This window comes from Vulpes vulpes, chromosome 2 (assembly GCF_048418805.1).
Source record: "Vulpes vulpes isolate BD-2025 chromosome 2, VulVul3, whole genome shotgun sequence".
In the NCBI taxonomy this organism is placed as follows: domain Eukaryota; kingdom Metazoa; phylum Chordata; class Mammalia; order Carnivora; family Canidae; genus Vulpes; species Vulpes vulpes.
The window spans coordinates 55,964,672-55,982,905 of record NC_132781.1 but is presented as its reverse complement, the minus strand read 5'-3'; the positions used below and the strand labels follow the sequence as shown (position 1 = coordinate 55,982,905).

Genomic DNA, 18,234 nt, shown 5'->3' with positions numbered 1-18,234 from the left:
TGCTGCTTATGTGCTACATATGCCATTAGTCTTAGAGTGTTGGTTTGGTCCTTCCTGTCTAGTGTTGATGCCCTTTTGGTGGCTCTTCTAGCATATTTTAATTGGAAATAAGTAGAGAAAACCAAGTACTCTTGGATTCACAGAGTGGATAACCTCTAGTTCTTCTCCAAAATTACCCTAGACAGAACTTTCTCTTATTGAACAAATGTTGCCTTTTTCTAAATGAGCCTGTGGCAGCTTGAGTGCTCCCTGGTTCTCCTTCTCCTTCTTCCACTCCTTGACATTGTGGATGACTTTGCTTAGTATGGAGGGATGTGACAGGATCTCATGGGTCCTGGGGTGCATGCCTTCCTCTCCCACATTGAGCAAGGGCATCACTCTGCACAGTGAGGATGGGATGCAGTCTTGGTGGGGCACCTGGGCCTTGGAAGTGCCTTGGCCTCATAGCCTCCTGAGTTCCTAATGGGGCTTGCTTCTAGGTAAGAGTGCCAGAATAGGCCAGTGATTGGCCTGCCATTCCTCTTTCCTGTTCTCAGTACCTTTCCCAACTCCTTCTGCTTCAGCTCGGCACCTCAGCCTCCAGGTCCACTGATGGATCCACTGACGAAGGGGTCCTGTAGGAGTCAGATGGCACAAACCCTTCTGTGGAAAGCCAAGTCGTCTCTCTCCTTTGGCATCCAGCCTCTTCAGACATGGCCAACAAAAGACCCTGAAGTAGAGTCCCAGGTCAACCTGTAAGTAAGTAAAAGAAGCATCATCTTTGGGTCCACGCTCACTCTAACTTGAAATCCCTAATGCTCAGGAAGCAAATACATTTTAACTTTTCAGGGAGGATAGGGAGGGAGAAGGGAGTGGATGTTTTGGTTCAGAGATTTCCTTTCTGTGAATGATACCCTCCTTGTGTATTTATTTCTTGACTTGGCAGTAGTCACTGAACACCCACTCTAGCCAGGCCCTGTGTCAGGCATGGTGAGCAAAATAGATTCAGGAGATTTGCAGCTCATGGGACAGATAGCCATTCATCAGATAATCATGCAAATAAATTGTGACAAGTGCTATGAAATGTGTTGCCTTGATTCAATAAACATTTACAGAATTTCTTCTGTGTGCCAGCAGCATTTGGGGGATATAAGAGAATAAGACAATGTCCTTATCCTTAAGTAGCAAATCATATCTACAAGGGGGAAAAAAACTCGAATATTATTCAGAAGAAGTAATAAAAATAAGTATAGTATTAACTAATGTGTGAGCAGACTGAAGTCCCATAGGATGGTAACTGTGTTTTCCTGTTTACTCCTGAATCCTCAAGGCCTTGTTATGATGTACAAAGATATCTGTTGGACAAATGAATAAGTGAATGAAAAGGAGAATATGAGACAGGGTACTTAGTTCTCCAGGGGAATCTGAGGCAGCTAGTTGCAACAATACAATTGACTTAAAAATAAATGAGGTGCCTCATCATTTCAGTGTGACAAATATTTATCAATACCTGCTGTACCCAGTGCTTTTGTGAAGCTAATTCGTATCTGGGGGCAGGGATCAGAATATCCTGTGGAGCATAAACAACCCATGCGAGGCCCACCCCAGAGACTGATTCAGTGGCTCTGGAGTAGGTGAAAGAGGACTCTTCCAGGTGTTTGCCTTCACAAACTTAGAGTCTATCCAGGGAGACAGACAGTAACCAGATAACTCCAGTCCTGCGTGTAAAGAACCAAGTATAAAGGGCTTTAGAAGTAAATACTCTCCTGGAGCCCCGGGAAGAAAAGGGGTAATAGTTGAGATCAGCCTGGTAGGATGAGCATTGGCCAGGGCAGGAATGGGGGAAGAAGACCACTTTAAACTCAGGGAACTACAGAGTGAAGGCTCAGATCCATGGAAAATACGTTCCAGCAAAGTTGACAGGCGTTAAACCAGGGGTTCTCAATGCTGACTACACGTGAGAATCAACTCTGGGAGCTTTAAGAACAAGGAAGCTTGAGCCTTCCCTCCAAGATCCTAGGTCTGGGGTGGGACACAAAGCCCAATGCTTTATAAAGCTCCCTAGGTGATTATCATAAGCCACAAAGGCTGAGAAATGCTGCTTTCACAAAAGTGACCATACCTGATTAAATAAATGCAAAATAGGAGCAGCTTCAATTCCTCACCAAGGGGTCTGAACTTCCCATCTTAAGCAATGGGGAATCTTTGATAGCACTTACAATCTGAAGAGATAATGCAGTTTTAAAAGTGCAAGGTCAAAAAAAAAAGTGCAAGGTCACATCGTTTAGAAAAAATCGTGATTGCCAGTTCCATCTTGGATTCTTCAAGGAAACCAGGGCAAGTCTAGAGTCACCTCGGGCTTTTCGGAATGACCACCATACTTTCCATAAATGGCCCCTTAATGAGAATATAAGATTGAAACTGAAGCCTAAAATTTCAGTAAATATTGAATTATCTGCACAAAATGATTCTCTTGTTGGCAAGGGAGAGGAGACTGGGGCTCCATCTACGCAGGGTGCAGTGAAGAGAACCGCACGCAGCTCGCTGGCCTGATCTCCCAGCTCTGGGTGAGAGCTGGTCCACACCCACACGCACGGCGCCGCCTCTTTTCTAGACTACAAGCTCCGCAATGCTCCACGCGCATGACGCAATCCAAGGGGTGGGCAGGGCTTCGAGAGAGCCTATGAGATGCAGCGGGAGCAACGAAGTTACTTAAGGGTGGGACTAGACCCCGGTGATTGGCAGCTGTCCAGCCGGGGAGGCTACAGCGATAAGGGGGCGGTGAACCGAGTCTGGGTGGAGGACTGGACCCCAGACTCAGAGGCCGGACTTGAAACTGACTGTATCAGGAGGCAGATGTTGGGTTCTCTGGAAAACGGGCTAGAAAGATGAGTCTTTGAGAACCGCGGCCAATCTGTGGGCCGCTAATTCATTCATTCATTAACTCATTCAACGGTATTTATTACTTGTGTACCAGGCACGTGTGCAAACATCCTAAATACGTTTTCTCATTTGGTCTTCATGAAAAATCCGATAAGGTAGTTACTCCCTTTTACAGATAAGGGAGCTGAAGTCCAGAAGGGTTAAGAGACAGTCCAAGATACACAGTTTGTAAGTGACAGGGCAGGGCTTTTGAACCTAGATTTGTCTAGCTCCGGTGCTCAGCCTCAGGATGCTCAGCCATGCAATCAAGAGCTAAATGTTTAGGTGTCCACAGGGCATCTTGATATATATGAATGTATTTGCATACATATTCAAATGAAGAGTATAACAGTAACACCAATCTGAACAGATTCTGATATCAAACAATTCACTGAACACCTTGTGTGCTATGCTGGGCCCTGGGCTAGTAGTCACTGGGTATGCAAAGAAAGCCTCTCCTTCCAGATGAAGGGGGCTGAGGGAATACTCTAGGGTAGTCCAAGGAGGTTTCTCAGTGGAGGGAATACTTGAAGAATGGAATTTTACCAGGCGGAAGTGGGAGAGGCCTTCCCAGACAGAGGTGACCATATGTGCAAAGGCCAGCAGCATTAAAGCACTCTGGGTGTTTAGAGAACTATGAACAGTCTCATTTGGCCAGTGCCTCTTGCGGAGGGCCAGGCAGTGAGCTTGGGAAAGTAGACAGAAGCTAGTCAACCACTGGCGAGTGGGAGGGCTTAACCACTCACTAAGGAGTTTGGTCTTGAGTCTGTAGGCTGGGGCATAGCATCCATCAGACTTGCTTATTAGAAAAATAACTAGTGTCAGTAGACAGCCAGGTTATAGTAGGACAAGACTGGTGGCAGGGGACCCTATTAGAGTGTCCAGGGAGGAGATATAAGAGTTCTAATGAGTGGCAGGAACCCTGGGATTGATTCAAGGAATATTAGAGGGGAAGATTAAGAGTGCAGGTGGTGGGGTAAGTGACCCTCTGAGTTTTGACTTGGGCAGCTGAGTGGTTGGTCTTGCCATTAATAAGAGGACCTGAGATGAGGCAATGCAAAATCCAAGATAGAATAAGACAAAGATCATTAGATAAATGTCATCAGTACAGTGGAAGGGTACTGTTACATCTCTGGGGGCAGGAGGTGCTTAGGAAAGTCACAGTAATATGAAGTGGACCTTGAAAAAGGAGCACCTCCCTTCCTTTTCTTTTTCTTGAATAGACTTTAATAGGCAGGGGTGGGGGTGATATTCTAGATGGCCAGATCTTGGTTTGCCTCTTGTGTGGTGCAGCAGTAGGAAGTCTGGAAAGTCAGACTGGGGGGCATATTGTGAAAAATGTTGTACTTAATCCCTGGGCTACTGGTAGACTCTGAATAGTGTCTGAGACACACAAGTGATGATTTGAGCCCTACTTTGGCAAAGTTAATTTCACAGCTACATACAGGAACAAGGCCAGGAGCCAATTAAGACATGGACTAGGCTGTCTTCTTGGTTTAAGTTATATAAATCCAACTCAAATTAGTTTAGGCCAAAAAAGGAGAATGTCTGGGTTCATGTAACCAAACTAAGGAAAGGGACCGATCTGGCTTCAGGAATGGCCAGATCCAAGAACTCAAATGCTGCCAGGTCAGTCCATTTCTCTCTCAACTCCCATATCCTCCCAATTCTTAGCCCTGCTTCTCCGTGTCTATTGGCCTCATTGTCTCCTACTGTCTATGAGTTGTCACCATGCAGTGGGTGGTGTGATCTCAGGGAGCATGAAACTTAAGAGGAAAAATCTTTTCCATTCATTGGAAGAACCCTGGGAAAGATCTGGGCCACATATCCATGCCTGGTTTTTTGGGCGAGTATGTTACCAGGGGAAGAGGAGATAGTTCTTGTTTGCCCTGGTGAGCAGAGCAGCCTTGGAGAAGAAAAGGAATTGTCAGGAGGTAGGAGAACAGGATTCAAATGGGTCACAGAAGCCAGTGGAAGGGTTTCAAGATGCAGAGTGGTCTATGACTAATCACAAAAATAACTTAGGAAGTTTTTTCAAAAACATGGCCCAAGGAACCTATTTAATTGGGATCCCCCATAGTGGGACTCAGGCAGCTGGCTTATGGTGTCTAATGCAACCAAAAACTTGCAGATCGAACTGCAGTCTAACAACTGGATGTGATGACCAGGAAGCTGTGGAACACCATTGAAAATCATGCAGTTTCACCTGGGAAGGGAGGGCAGGAGGCAGAGTAGAAGACTGCAATCCTAACTTCTCTCAACTCCTACCTTGTTTCAGGACCACTACCGACCCTAAATGAGGTAAAATTTCTTCTTAGACATGTTTTAGTTCAGTAAACTAGGGAAAAACTAAGCAAGAGTATTCAAAAGATGGTTTTCAGAGCCGTTCTGCCTTAAAAGGGTGTCAGCCAAAAGTGGAAGGAAGTTTGAAAAGTTAATCATCCCCTCTGAATTATCTTTTACAATCAATCTTTCCTATGATTCATTACAACATACTACCAAAACGTTGGACTTCTTACAACGTGTAATTCAGATTTCATTTCCCCCACAAGGCTGAATTGGCAGTGATTTACTTTTTGATCTTTTGAGAAAAATTGGCATGTATTTGAAAGAGTTTGTCTTTAAGGCATTATACAAATATTAGGCAGTTTTGTGCTTAGACATTTTTAAAACAGCTTCCAAAACCCTTGAAGGACCTAGTTTGTTCCTGAATGAAAGGCCATTTAAATTTAAAATCCAGTGCTAGAAAGTAAGTGTTTTGGTTTACTGTTGGGGGAAATTCTATTCCCCTGTCCTCATGTTTCCATAGAGAAACTTTCTGTTCTGCTTGCCTAGGGAGAAGAGTTTGGACTGCTAACTTGTCCCTGCTCCCCTTTCCCCTCTTGCTCTTGGAATTTGATTGCCCACAGAGCTTGTATGTTATCTCCTCTCCTGTTTCTATTTGGAAAAATACACCTGAGTCCTCTAGCGGCAGGTGTAGTGGCCCATCTGCCTCAGTCTCCCCTGTTGAAGCTCGACAGTCCTGAAACAGCAGTTCCCCTGGCAACCCTCCAGGCAAATTTCCCTTGAATGGCCCGTTCCAAGGACTAAACTGGAGGGACAGGGAAGAATAGGAAGCCCATTTGGCTGTTGGGCTCAACTACATTTACCAGTAAGACTCTGATAGTAAGGAACTTGATATCCTGACTTCCATTTTCCTAACTCCTGTCACTAACTCTTAGCTGATTCCAAACACAGAGAAGAGAGTGCTCTGATTTACTGATAAGCTCCCACAGCTCCCACGATTGTGAGACAGGCAAGGATTTGTGTAGGGAGTTTGGTGGGGAGTTTTGGGGGTCTGTTTTGGTTTGCTTTGTTTTTCCTCTCTTGTTCTTGCCTGTCTTAGCAGAGCATCTGGCATGTAGAAAGTGCTCACTAAATATTTGTTGGGTGTTAAGCGAAGGGTGATAGAGCAGAGGTGCCAGCTAGGAGGCTTCTGTCTGCAATGATGAAGGTCTGAGCTAATGCAGAGAACGTGGAAATGGGGAAGGAGAGGAGGAGTGAGGGATGAAAGACATTGTGGAATTCTACACACGCCCATAGGTGCAAAATGGTATACAAGGCTAAGCATTGCAGCAGTATTAGCAATAGCAAAAGATTGAAAACCATTACCTAGGGAATCAGTTAAACAAAATATGATGCATCCACTCAGAGGAATACTTTGTGGCCATAAGAAAGAATACAGGAGCAATCCCTGGGTGGCGCAGTGGTTTGGCGCCTGCCTTTGGCCCGGGGCGCGATCCTGGAGACCCGGGATCGAGTCCCACGTCGGGCTCCCGGTGCATGGAGCCTGCTTCTCCCTCTGCCTGTGTCTCTGCCTCTCTCTCTCTATCTGTGTGTGACTATCATAAATAAATAAAAATTAAAAAAAAGAAAGAATACAGGAGCTGATTTGAAAAGATCTCCAAGATACATTAAATGAAAAAAAATAACAAAAACAAGGAGTAGAATTGTGTATAACATGCTACCATTTGTGTGGAAAAAAGGGAAAAGGGAATATGCATTTTTCTTTGTCAATGGTTAAGCATCTCTGGGAGATATACAAGAGGAAATAGGGGAATAAAGGGGTAAGAGAAAGGGAAGCTTTCCCTGTACAACCTTTTATCTTTGTGGGTTTTGAACCAAGGTGAGTGTATTCTCTCTTCAAAGAATAAAATACAAATACACAGATACAAGCATACAACTTTCAAAAGCAATGCTATGCAGGCAGCAACAACAGCACCCAGTGACCCACCCAGTGCTGGATGGGAGGGGAGATAGGGGTGATTGCCCTGAACCTTGTACATTGAGTGACTAGGGAAAAGATGGCAGTTTGCTAAGCCACACGTGGGAGTGGATGTGAGTGTGGTCAGTGCCTGGGTGTCTGTGGAACTAGGGCCCACACCTGGAAGTCGGAGTTTGCAGTTAGAGAGAAAGATCCAAATTGGAGCTTTGATTTGGGGAGTTGTTAGCTTAGAGCTAATATTTAAAGCACAGGAGTAGTAAGATCCCCAGGAAGGGAGGTGGCCTGAATCAGAAGGAGAGGCTCTTCACTGATCAAGCTAGGCATGGAGTTAAAAATTGCATTGCTGCTTCGTGTGATCTAAGAACCAGGAGGAATACGGTCTCACTCTACCAGGACATCCTGGCCCTTTCTCAGGAACTAAAGTTGCATGTGCCCTACTCACCCCGGAGCTCAGCAGCCCCTGGAGGAGTAACAGCTAAACGCAATCATGTTTCCTAAGAGGTTATCCATTGCTAAGAATTGTATTCCTTTGACTATTCGAGTTTTCTATTCTTTCAAATTTTATGGTCCTCAAGGGCCAGCAACCCATTTTTGGTGCTCACCTCATCTCAAAGTACAGTACAGAACACTTTAAGGACACACTATAAATAGTGACTAGATAGTATTATTCTTTTTAATCGTTGCTCTTATGGATCAAAAGAAAATAATTTAGGCTGCCCTGCCCTAAATTCACCTAGCTAACAGTCATATTTATAAGTCTCATTTTATCCTTGGAAGCAGACTTATTTTCTTGACATCTTCTATAGTAATAAATATTCTTATTAAAAATACTCTGCCTCCTACATTTCTGTAAGTTTGGTTTATGTATTACTTTGCTTTCTTTAAAGCTCTTTCTCACCCTTGGCTTCATAGTCTCATTTTCTTAGACTATCTCAGAATCAGAGTAGCTTAGCGAAGTCAATGTTTTAGAAAGCCTTTCAAAAATATAGTTTGACCTTAAAAGCACAAACTAAGCTGCGTTTCTTCCTTCCTCAATGTGGTCTGAATGTGCTTGCAGGAAAACTGAGCACAGATAAGCATGGAATGGATCTAAATTGATCCAGAAAATTAGAAGGACGATACAGAGATCACTTAAAATGTAGCCTGGACTTCCCCCACTCCCCTCTCCTAGGTCACCTCAAGGTAAAATTCAGTCAGTTTCAGAGAATTTATTTCTATGCTTGAGACAAAATTTTTCATATATTGGTATTGGCTATGAAGGGGATCAGAATATGCCACCCCAAAATATGCTACTTTGGCATATTCTGGCAAAATAAAGATTATTTTGATGCTGAAGGCAATGGGGAAAAACACACAGGAAGAACTCTCTGCCCTCCCTGTATCTCCTTAAAAGCAGGGCAAAAATTTCCCTTTGTAAAGGTGCCCCCTCTCTTCTGTATCCAGAGGTAGAGAACAACCCTTATCACCAGAGACAGAGAAGGCATCAGATGAGTTTGCATAAAAAAGCTTTACTAAATAATTTGTATCTACCATTAGTTTTGCCCCTTACTATCCTACCATGATTTACCATTCTTAGAAGCCTCAAATCCTTCTTTTGTCTAGTCCCTTCTCCACAATTTATTGAAAAAGAGTATAGAACCCCCTGAGTCTAACTGCTTCTTTGAGTTTTCTCCTCTGTGGAGCCCTAGCACACATAAAATAAAAAAAGTAAACATCTATGCCTTGATTTCCGTTAATCTTTTTTTCTGTTTAGGCCTCAATTCCAGAACCTAAGAGGATAGAGGAAAAATTTTTCCTACCCAACAGCTGCTTTCTTAAAGTGCGAAAATTTTAGACTACAACAAATTCTAGCTAGTCACAGAGACTTTTTTCTTTGTGTTGTTCTTTAAGCATACATACATCTTTGTAATGAGAAGCATGGAGCACAACCTATTTAGTCAAAGAGTTCCTATGCTAAAACTAGAAATCATGCTAAGTGCTTCTTCATATGTATTTTTTTAATATTTTATTTATTTATTTGACAGAGAGAGTACAAGTAGGGGGAGTGGCAAGCAGAGGGAGAGGCAGAGTCCCCACTGAGCAGGAAGCCTGATGGAGGGGCTCAATCCCAGGATCCCAGGATCATGACCTGAGCCAAAGGCAGACACTTAACTGACTCAGCCATCCGGGGACCCCATGTGTATTTTCTCATTAAACCCAATAGCCCTATGAGGAAGGTACCATGGTTATCGGTATTTGTTGAATTAATTCATTAATCAAGCCCATTTTACAGTTTCAAAACTGAGGACTCATGAAGGAGCAATCAAGCAGTGAACTAATGGTGGGCAACAGGGCTAAGTAAATACAGGCAATGCTTATGCACATAAAGTTTCTCTGTACATATGGATATTTAAGTTTAGGGTCAGAGTTCTATGTTTTCTCTCTATGACTTTTTAAAGAATTTTTTGTGCCATAATTTACATGCAATAAACTGCAAGGACCTTAATTATACAGTGGGATGAATTTGGCACTTGTACCTGATCCACTTTTTAATCTTACAGCACCTGTCACTTGCACTTAATCGTATTACCTGCTTATTGAAAGACACCAGCTACCAGGCATAGGAAACAGGAACTTCATGAACTGATGGCTAGTAAATGAGGTCACCATTCTTCCATTGCGATGGCTCCCATAGCATTTGCTTTGTTTGCTCATATTACTGGCATAATATTAATCTCTGAAATAAATTTTCTCATATTAATCTGAGGCAACATTTATAATATTCTTATGTCTGACTCAAGACAAATTTCATGAATATGCTGTCTAATGGAGTTCACTTCCAGCAGCAGCTGATAGTGAAATTGAGAGCACATCGGGGTGGTCTCCAAGGTTGACCCTAGAGAAAGTCATGAAACAGCCTATGTATTCACCCTACCCAATCTAGCTCCTGTGTTACTCCTGGCCCCTGGTAAAGAAGAAAAGCCCTAGGAGACAGGATGGCTCTCCTCAGATATTTGAAGGGCTTTCCTATAGCCCTTGTTTTATATGGCCCCAAAGAGTGAGCTGGCTTATTTTCATTCATTCATTCATTCTTACACAACCCCACTAAGAGCTGACTCTGTACCAGGTATTATGTTAAGTGCTGAGGTTTTGCACTGAGCAAAACCAAGGAAGATCCTGCTACCAAGTTTATACTCTAATGGAAGAGGCAGGTTAATCTAACTCCTTCTTTAGAATTTCTAGCCTGAGAGCAGAAGGTGGGTCAGGAAGAAGGAGGTGTTTGGAAAGAGCATTACAGATCCTAAGATGAGAAACCCAGAAGCTGCTCATGAGCTGAAGAAAAGGAAGAAAGGCAAAGTGGCTGAAGTGTTCAGAGGAAGGGGAGCAGGCTCCACCCCACAGTGATGGGGATGTGTGGAGGGTGGCCTGTGATGGTAAAGAAATTGTAGAAGAGTGAAAGTGTAAAGATGTAGGACCAGCTGGTGAAAATCCAGGTGTGAGGGACTTTAATTCACTCCAGGAGAAAACTTTAATAGCCGGAATGGAGGGCCTTGGGGCATACCATGTTTATGATCACTAATGGTGTGGAAGTACAGAGTATCTGGTAGAGAATACACAATCACAGATAACAGATTGGACCCCATATGGTCCCCAAATCTGTGGCGCTGGAGGTCTCTGGAAGTCTCTTCACCCTAAGACTGTATGATGAGGAGACAGGAAGACTGAGGAGGCTGTTGCTGGCATCTGGGATTCAGACAATGAAGACCTGCTGGACGGAGGGACTGGGCTGGCTGAGGAGGGGGATGGTCACCGGTGATGTTCAAGGATGGACAGCAGAGCTTGAAAGGGAGATGTCAACAGCGATTCATTCCATAGCTTGGAGATTGTGAAAATAATTGAGTGCTGGTGGAAGTGAGAAACCGCTTGTTGGATAAGTTTCAGAAAAACAACACTGACCTCTGATGCTTCTGGGACAAGTAGGGAAGGTAACCGAGCATACATCAAGCCGATAGTTATAAATTTGAGATTTGTCAGTAATATCGATGCCCTAAAAGTGAAGTCCTTCAAAAGATGGACTTTAGGGAGCACTTCATGTTTGGGAACTAAAAGAGAAAGAATGAGCCAGTGAAAGAGGCAGAGATGAAATGGTTCTATAGGGTTCTGTAGAGGAGATGCCTTCCTTTGGCACCTAGTGGGTAGGAAATGGGTCTACCAGCATTCCTCAGGCCATTTTTGGGATTTATTTTGGTTAAAAATACAGGTGCCTTGGTGGCTCAGTCAGTTAAGCATCTGCCTTTGGCTCAGGTCATGATCTTAGAGTTCTGGGATTGAGCCCCACATCAGGTTCCCTGTTCAGCAGAGAGCCTACATTTCTCTCTGTCTCTGCCCTTCCCCTCTGCTCATGCTCTGTCTCAAATTAAAAAAAAAAATCCTAAAGATATGGGTGCTTAGATCCCACTCTTGAAGATTCTGATAGAGGAGGTTTGGGGTAGGGACTGGGTATTTATATATTTAGGTGAATTTTTTTTTTAAGATTTTATTTATTTACTCATGGGAGACACACAGAGAGAGGCAGAGACATAGGCAGAGAGAGAAGCAGGCTCCCTGCAGGGAGCCCGATGTTCGACTCGATCCCAGATGCTGGGATCACAACCTGAGGCAAAGGCAGATATTCAACCACTGAGCCATCCACGTGCCCTTTTAGATGAATTTTTTTTAAAACAAACTAAAACACTTGCAGGGGGTGACAGGAGACTGTCTTTACGACATTGTGTAAATGTCGTAAAATCCTTGGTGAAGGATTTCTTTTCTTTTCTTTTCTTTTCTTTCTTTTTTTTTTTTTTTTTTGGTGAAGGATTTCTTAAGTCAGAAAAACAAACACCAAAGAGGAAAAGATGAAAATCTTTACACTAAAAATTTTAAATGTCTACAGGATAAAAGATACCAGGAGCAGGTTTTTAAAAGAAAAACCAGTTGGCTGGTTGGGTGGCTCAGCAGCTTAGCGCCTGCCTTCAGCCCAGGGTGTGATCCTGGAGTCCCGGAATCAAGTCCCCACATTGGGCTCCCTGCATGGAGCCAGCTTCTCCCTCTGCCTGTGTCTCTGCCTCTCTCCCTCTCCCTCTCTCTTCTCTCTCTCTCTCTCTCTCTGTGTTTCTCATGAATAAATAAATAAAATCTTTAAAAAAAAAAAAAGGAAGGAAAAACCAGTTTCACAGAAAACATCTGTGATTTATTAACCAGAAAGTATTCGTATTCAGAACATACCAATAATTCTTACAGATCAATTAGGGAAAGACCAACAATCTAATGAAAGGGAATGGACAAAGAATCAGAAATAGGCAAATCATGGCTGCCTGGGTGGCTCAGTCAGTTAGGTGGCTGCCTTAAGCTCAGGTCATGATCCCAGAGTTCTGGGATCAAGCCCCGGATCAGGCTCCCTGCTCAGTGGGGAGTTTGCTTCTACCTCTGCTCCTCACCCCACCCATGCTCTCTCTCTCTCTCTCTCTCTTCCTCTCAAATATTTATTTTTTCATATGGGTCATATGTGCATCATATGTTGCACTCCTAGGTATGTCATCTAGGGATGTGATTGCCATTGTACTGAAGGAGAAATGTAAAAGGATGTGATTACAGTGCTGTGTAAAAACTGAAAACAATTCAAATGTCCAACGGAAGGAAGATGAACAATGGTACATTAATCCAGAAGGATACTCTACAGCAGCATATGTGAACAAATCAGAGCTACAGGTATCGACATGTACAAATATCAACAACAAATTGTTCCATCAGAGAAGCTAGTTGTGGTAAGACATGTATAGGAATGGTATTTATTTGTGTAAAATTTTAAAACATGTTAAGTATTACTGTATATTGGTTAGGAATAAGCATACAGTACAAATAGAAAAATATGAGCAGGAAAGTATAAGCCAAATTATTTTGTGATTATTTCAGGGGAGGGAGAGATGACAGTAGGATCAGAGAGGGGTACCCAGGGGTTTCAAGTCTGTCTGTAAATGTTCATTGTATTATTTGTTTTTCTATGTCTTGATACATTTCATAATAAAACAGAGAAAAAACCCAGATGATTCCGGTATATAGCTAGGCTTGAGAACCTAGCTATATAGAATCAGTGCTTCCCCAAGCTCAGTTTGCCACGCTATTCCATTTCATTAGGTCTGGGGCGGGGCCTGAGAGTCTGCATTTCTAACTGGCTCAGATCCAAGGACCACACCATTCTGGGTCACAAGTGTCAGAATGACCTGGTTGTTCTCTAGTATTATTGCCACATAGGGGGCTGTTCAGAAGCATCTACTCTGGATAGCATGCCTCCCTTCAGGCTCTGGGTGTTGTTGGAGGCACATCTTGTGCATCTCTGTGGAAAATCTTTGAGGACCTAGGGAAACAGACCTTGGAGGGATTTCCCTGAAGAAGTAAAATCTGCAGGTGATCCAGGGAGGTATGCAGCGACATATATTGTCTGTTGATTTTTTTTTCTTTAAGCCAGTTTCTGTTTAACACTTTGTGGTCATGCCTGTGTAGGTCTCCTCTGGGCAAATTATACTGGGAGCTGGAAAGCCCTCCAGTCTTGACATTACAGGAAAAGAGAAGCTCGGAGCAATGGAGAGTGGTGGATTTGATATTCAAGAGCAGATAGCAGATGCACAGTCATTACACTTGCAGGAATCCTCTTGTAGGTTGTGATTCCTGGCTTTCTGAATGGTGGGTCTTGAGCTAAGTAAAGTGTGACAGGCTTCTGCTCTGGGCACCCACACCTGAAGATTGCATATGCTACCCATGAGGGGATAAAAAGAGGCTGTTTTACAGTTTACCATATTTGCTATACACAGGTGTGCTTTGCTTGCACAATATTTTAGTTCCGGTGAAGTCCTGTGTATGTGAAATTTCCCACTGGAGATGTAAGCCCTGCAAAAGCAGGGACCACACATCTCAGGTTTAGCACCTGAGCCCGATACCTGGTAACTCCTAGGTGCTCAGTAAATATTAGAGAATGAGTGAAAGAATTTTGACTCAGATACTATTGTTGGTTATTTTAATGAAACTTTTATTGTGAGAGAATCATAGATTCATAGGAAGTTGTAAGAAAACAGATGGGGCACCTGACTGGCTCAGTTGGAAGAACATGTAACTCTTGATCTTGGGGTCGTGAGTTCAAGCCCCATGTTGGGCATAGAGCTTACTTTAAAAAAAGAAATAAAGAAATAACGGAGATCCCGTGTGCCCTTTACCCAGTTTCCCCCAAGGTAACATCCTGCATCACTGTTGTACAGTATCACTGCCGGAAAGTTGTTGTCAGTAGAGTTCACTGGTCCTTGGTTTCCTGTTTTATATACAGTTCTGTCACATGGGTGGGTTTGTTTAGCCACCACCACAGGCCAGGTAGGGAATGGCTTCATCACCGCAGGCTCCCTGAGCAGCCCTTCATAACCATACCCACCCCCCTACCATCTTGTCATTTCAATAATGTTATATAAATGGAATCACACAGTATGTAACCTTTTGGGGTTGGCTTTTGTTCACACACCATAATTCCCCCCAAATTTGTATTACATTGACGAGCAGCTTGTTCTTTTGATTACTGAGCAATGCTCCATGGGATGGATACATCATGGTTTGTTTAACCATTTGCCCTTTCTTTAAAAAAAAAAAAGATTTTATTTATTTATTCATAAGAGATACAGAGAAAGGCAGAGACGTAGGCAGAGGGAGAAATGCGGGACTTGATCCTGGGACCCTGGGATCTCTACCTGAGCCAAAGGCAGACACTCAACCACTGAGCCACCCAGGTGCCCCTGCCTTTTTAAAATTTTATTTAAATAATTAATTATCTGAGAGAGTGCACAAACCAGGATATAGGGGGAGAGGGAGAGAAGCAGACTCCCAGCTAGTGTGGAGCCTGACTTAGGGCTCAATCCCACATGACCCTGAGATCATGACCTAAGCCAAAATCAAGAGTCAGATGCTTAACCGACTGTGCCACCCAGGTGCCCCCTAACCATTTACCCTTTCAAGGACTTCTAGGATTTTTCCAGCTTGAGGCTATTCTGAAGAAAACTGCTACAAAACATTTGTGTACAGATTTTTGTGACTATCCATTTTCATTTCTCTGGGATAAATGCCCAAGAGTAATTATTGGGTCATAAGGGTAACTGCATGTTTAATTTTACAAGTCACTGCCAAATTGTTCTCCAAAGAGGCTTAGCTTACCATTTTACTTTCCCACTGCAATGTGTGAGAGGTCCAGCTGCTCCAATCCTCACCAGCATTTGTTAGGGTTGCTGTTTTTATCTAGAGATTTCAGAGGCACTAGTAGGGATCATTATCGAGAGGAATCTTGCAGGGAATTACCCTAAGACTTGAATGATAGTAGAGAACCAGGTGAATTCCAGGGACATGTGTCTTTGTCAGAAACTTTGTATATACATTAATATTGTAGGAGGAATGCATTCCAGATAATTGGAGAAAAGAGGATTCTAGTGAGAAAGATGTCTTAGTGGTGGTGAAAGTAACAGCAGTTGCATCCAAGGGCTGTCAGAATATCTAATGGCAGGTGGGGGGTGAGGAAGAGAAAGGAGTAGGAGGCAGGAACTCACCTGAATGTAGGCAGAGCAAAGGTGAGCAGACATTATCAGCTATTCATAATTCATTTATTCAGCCAATACTTAGCAGCCGGCTATGAACCAGGTACTCTGTAAGACACACAAGGCATGGTGATGACCAAGATGGATAAGTCAGTGGCAGTTGGAATAACCAATGTCTGTTTAGTGGCTACTATGTGTCAGGTGTTGTGCTAAGCACCTTATGGTATCTTTAAATCCTAAAACTGGCTATTTTCAGATCAGACCGTGTTACAGACAAGGAAGGAGGCTCAGAGAGGATAAGTAACTTGTTTGAGGTTGCAGAGCTGGTGTGCCATAGAGTTGAGATCCAAATCCATGCTAAACTTAAGATCCTGGTCCAAGGAACACAGGATCCTGCAACCCCAGATACATGACAGGGGAGCAGGGAGCTGTCTGAAGCAAGAATCAAGGGGCTCTGATTTCCAGGGCTCCTTACACTCTACAAATCTTCCTGCTTAATTCTTCCTTTCTGGTATCTTAAATGTCTTCGAAAGAGGACCGAATTCTTCCATGTCATTGTTGGAAATTAATGTATAATCACATCTCTGCTTTCTTGGTGTCACTTACCTTCAGGAGAGACAACTGGTCCCTTCTGTGCAATAAGCTGTCCTGGTTCCTGGTGTTAGGAGGCTCAGGCTCTGTCCAAGCCCACATCTGTAGTCTGACACATTTTTTAGCCTCTCTGTTCCTCAAATAGGGGGATCTCCTCCATCTGTCTATTACTTTCTGTTTCTCAAGAGGACTGAGGCCTTGTCCTGGAATTCCTCACCCTGAACCCTGCTGTCCATAAGCTCCTGAAAATCTGCCTGTTGCTTTTCACAAATTCTCTCTGTTGACCCAGGAAGAGTCCTCGTGCTCACTGTTGGCTTTAACTACTCCAGCAAGGCTGGAAATGACCAGGACCTGGATTAGTGGGGTCTGGCCGGGCGTCAGGGTGAATCACTAATCTCTAGGTCAGTCAAGTAAAGGACCCATATCACTGAGAATCAGCTTCCTTTCTTTCCTTATTTAATTTGACTCTTTGGAGGGGATTGTCTGATTTCTGGGAATCTGACTTATATAATGGCAATTTTTGTAGCCTCTTTGTGGGGCTGGAAATCTTTGCTCTCATCCCAGGCCTTATTTAGAGAGATAACATGAAGGTCCTCAGCCCTGTGCATGCTTTCAAAGCGTGATCCAGTGTCCTCACACATTAATTTGCTAAAACAGAGTTTCTATTTAGAGCCCAGAACACATTGCATGTGAGTGAGAAACTTGAACTCTCTGGTTCTTTTTTGCACCTGCCCTGTGCTGGTGACATGCTCTTGGGTCCCAAGTACTTTCTAGGTGGGGCCACACTGCTAGGGGCAGCCCTTTGAGGGAGGAGACATCGTGCTGAACTGTGACGTTGCACTTAGCCCTGTCCAGAAAGGCCTGTTGCTTGGCCCCAAACCTATTCTTCTGCTGTGGGGGTGTGGTGTCTTATTTAGAACTCTTTAAAAAGTGGGTAATCGTCTATGGCAAATGTTCCTTCCCAAAGCTTTAACAACCTTGAAAATCATACCGCTAATAAGAGCAGTAATGCAATAGCTAACACTATTGAGTGGTTTTTATGTGACAGACCTTGTGCTTTTTTTTTTTTTAAGATTGTATTTATTTATGAGAGACACAGAAAGAGAGAGAGGCAGAGACACAGGCAGAGGGAGAAGCAGGCTGCATGCAGGGAGCCCGATGTGGGACATGATCCCAGGACTCCAGGATCGCGGTCTGAGCTGAAGGCGCTTAACCACTGAGCCACCCACACCTTGTGCTTAAAATAAACTTTTATTTGTTCTTTCTGATTTATTCCTTCTAAGTAGGCAATACTTGATTACACATTTTACACATTGCCCAGGAGGTTAAGAACTTATATATCTGTGACTGAATCACATGTTCGTAAGGACTATATCACACGTCCTCCCATTAAAACAAATAAGGCCTTGTCCCTCCTTATGTAAGTACTGCAGAATGGCTGACAGGTTTCCCAGGGGTTCCAGAGTCATCTGGAAGAGCAGGATTCTTCAAAACACTGTCTGTGTACCACCTGCATCAGAATTCCCCCAGTGGCTTGTGAAAATCACAAACGTGCTGAGTCACAACCTCTGGGAATAGAGCCAGGGAATCTGCATTTTTAGAAAGCTTTCCCCAGGGATTCTGATGGACTCAAGTATTTCCATTGGCTTATTCATCCCAGTTCATCGGGAGGCCTGGAACCAGCAAAGGGGATTTGCGAGGCTGTACAGAAGAGGCTGGGCAAACTTTTTTCTGTAAAGTGCCAGAGAGTAAATAGCTTGAGCTCTGTGGGCCATACATATACAGTCTGTTGCAGTGGCTCAACGCTGCCCTGTCGTGATGCAAAGCACTCCCAGACTACCTGTAGCCAAAGGGCGTGGCATATTCCAATAAAACTTCATTTGCAGTAACAGGTGATTG

At 43.6% G+C, this 18,234-nt stretch overlaps 1 protein-coding gene across 12 annotated transcripts in view; it reads left to right on the top strand.

The window, feature by feature from the left end:
- The window catches only part of GARNL3 (GTPase activating Rap/RanGAP domain like 3), a 146,920-nt gene that overhangs the window by 15,947 nt on the left and 112,739 nt on the right, over window positions 1–18,234 (top strand). For 10 of the 12 annotated variants that reach the window (XR_011999842.1, XM_072748539.1, XM_026009327.2 and 7 more), the window contains exon 2: window positions 564–734. The exons of 1 other annotated variant lie outside the window; for it this stretch is intronic. Coding sequence is in view for 10 of the 11 variants with exons in the window: in XM_072748537.1 (XP_072604638.1) it covers window positions 564–734 (171 nt within the window). In the remaining variant the exon portion in view is untranslated. Of the gene's footprint in view, window positions 1–563; window positions 735–5,032; window positions 5,203–18,234 lie in introns of those variants that run through there. One more of the 12 variants, XM_026009330.2, reaches the window with a different exon arrangement.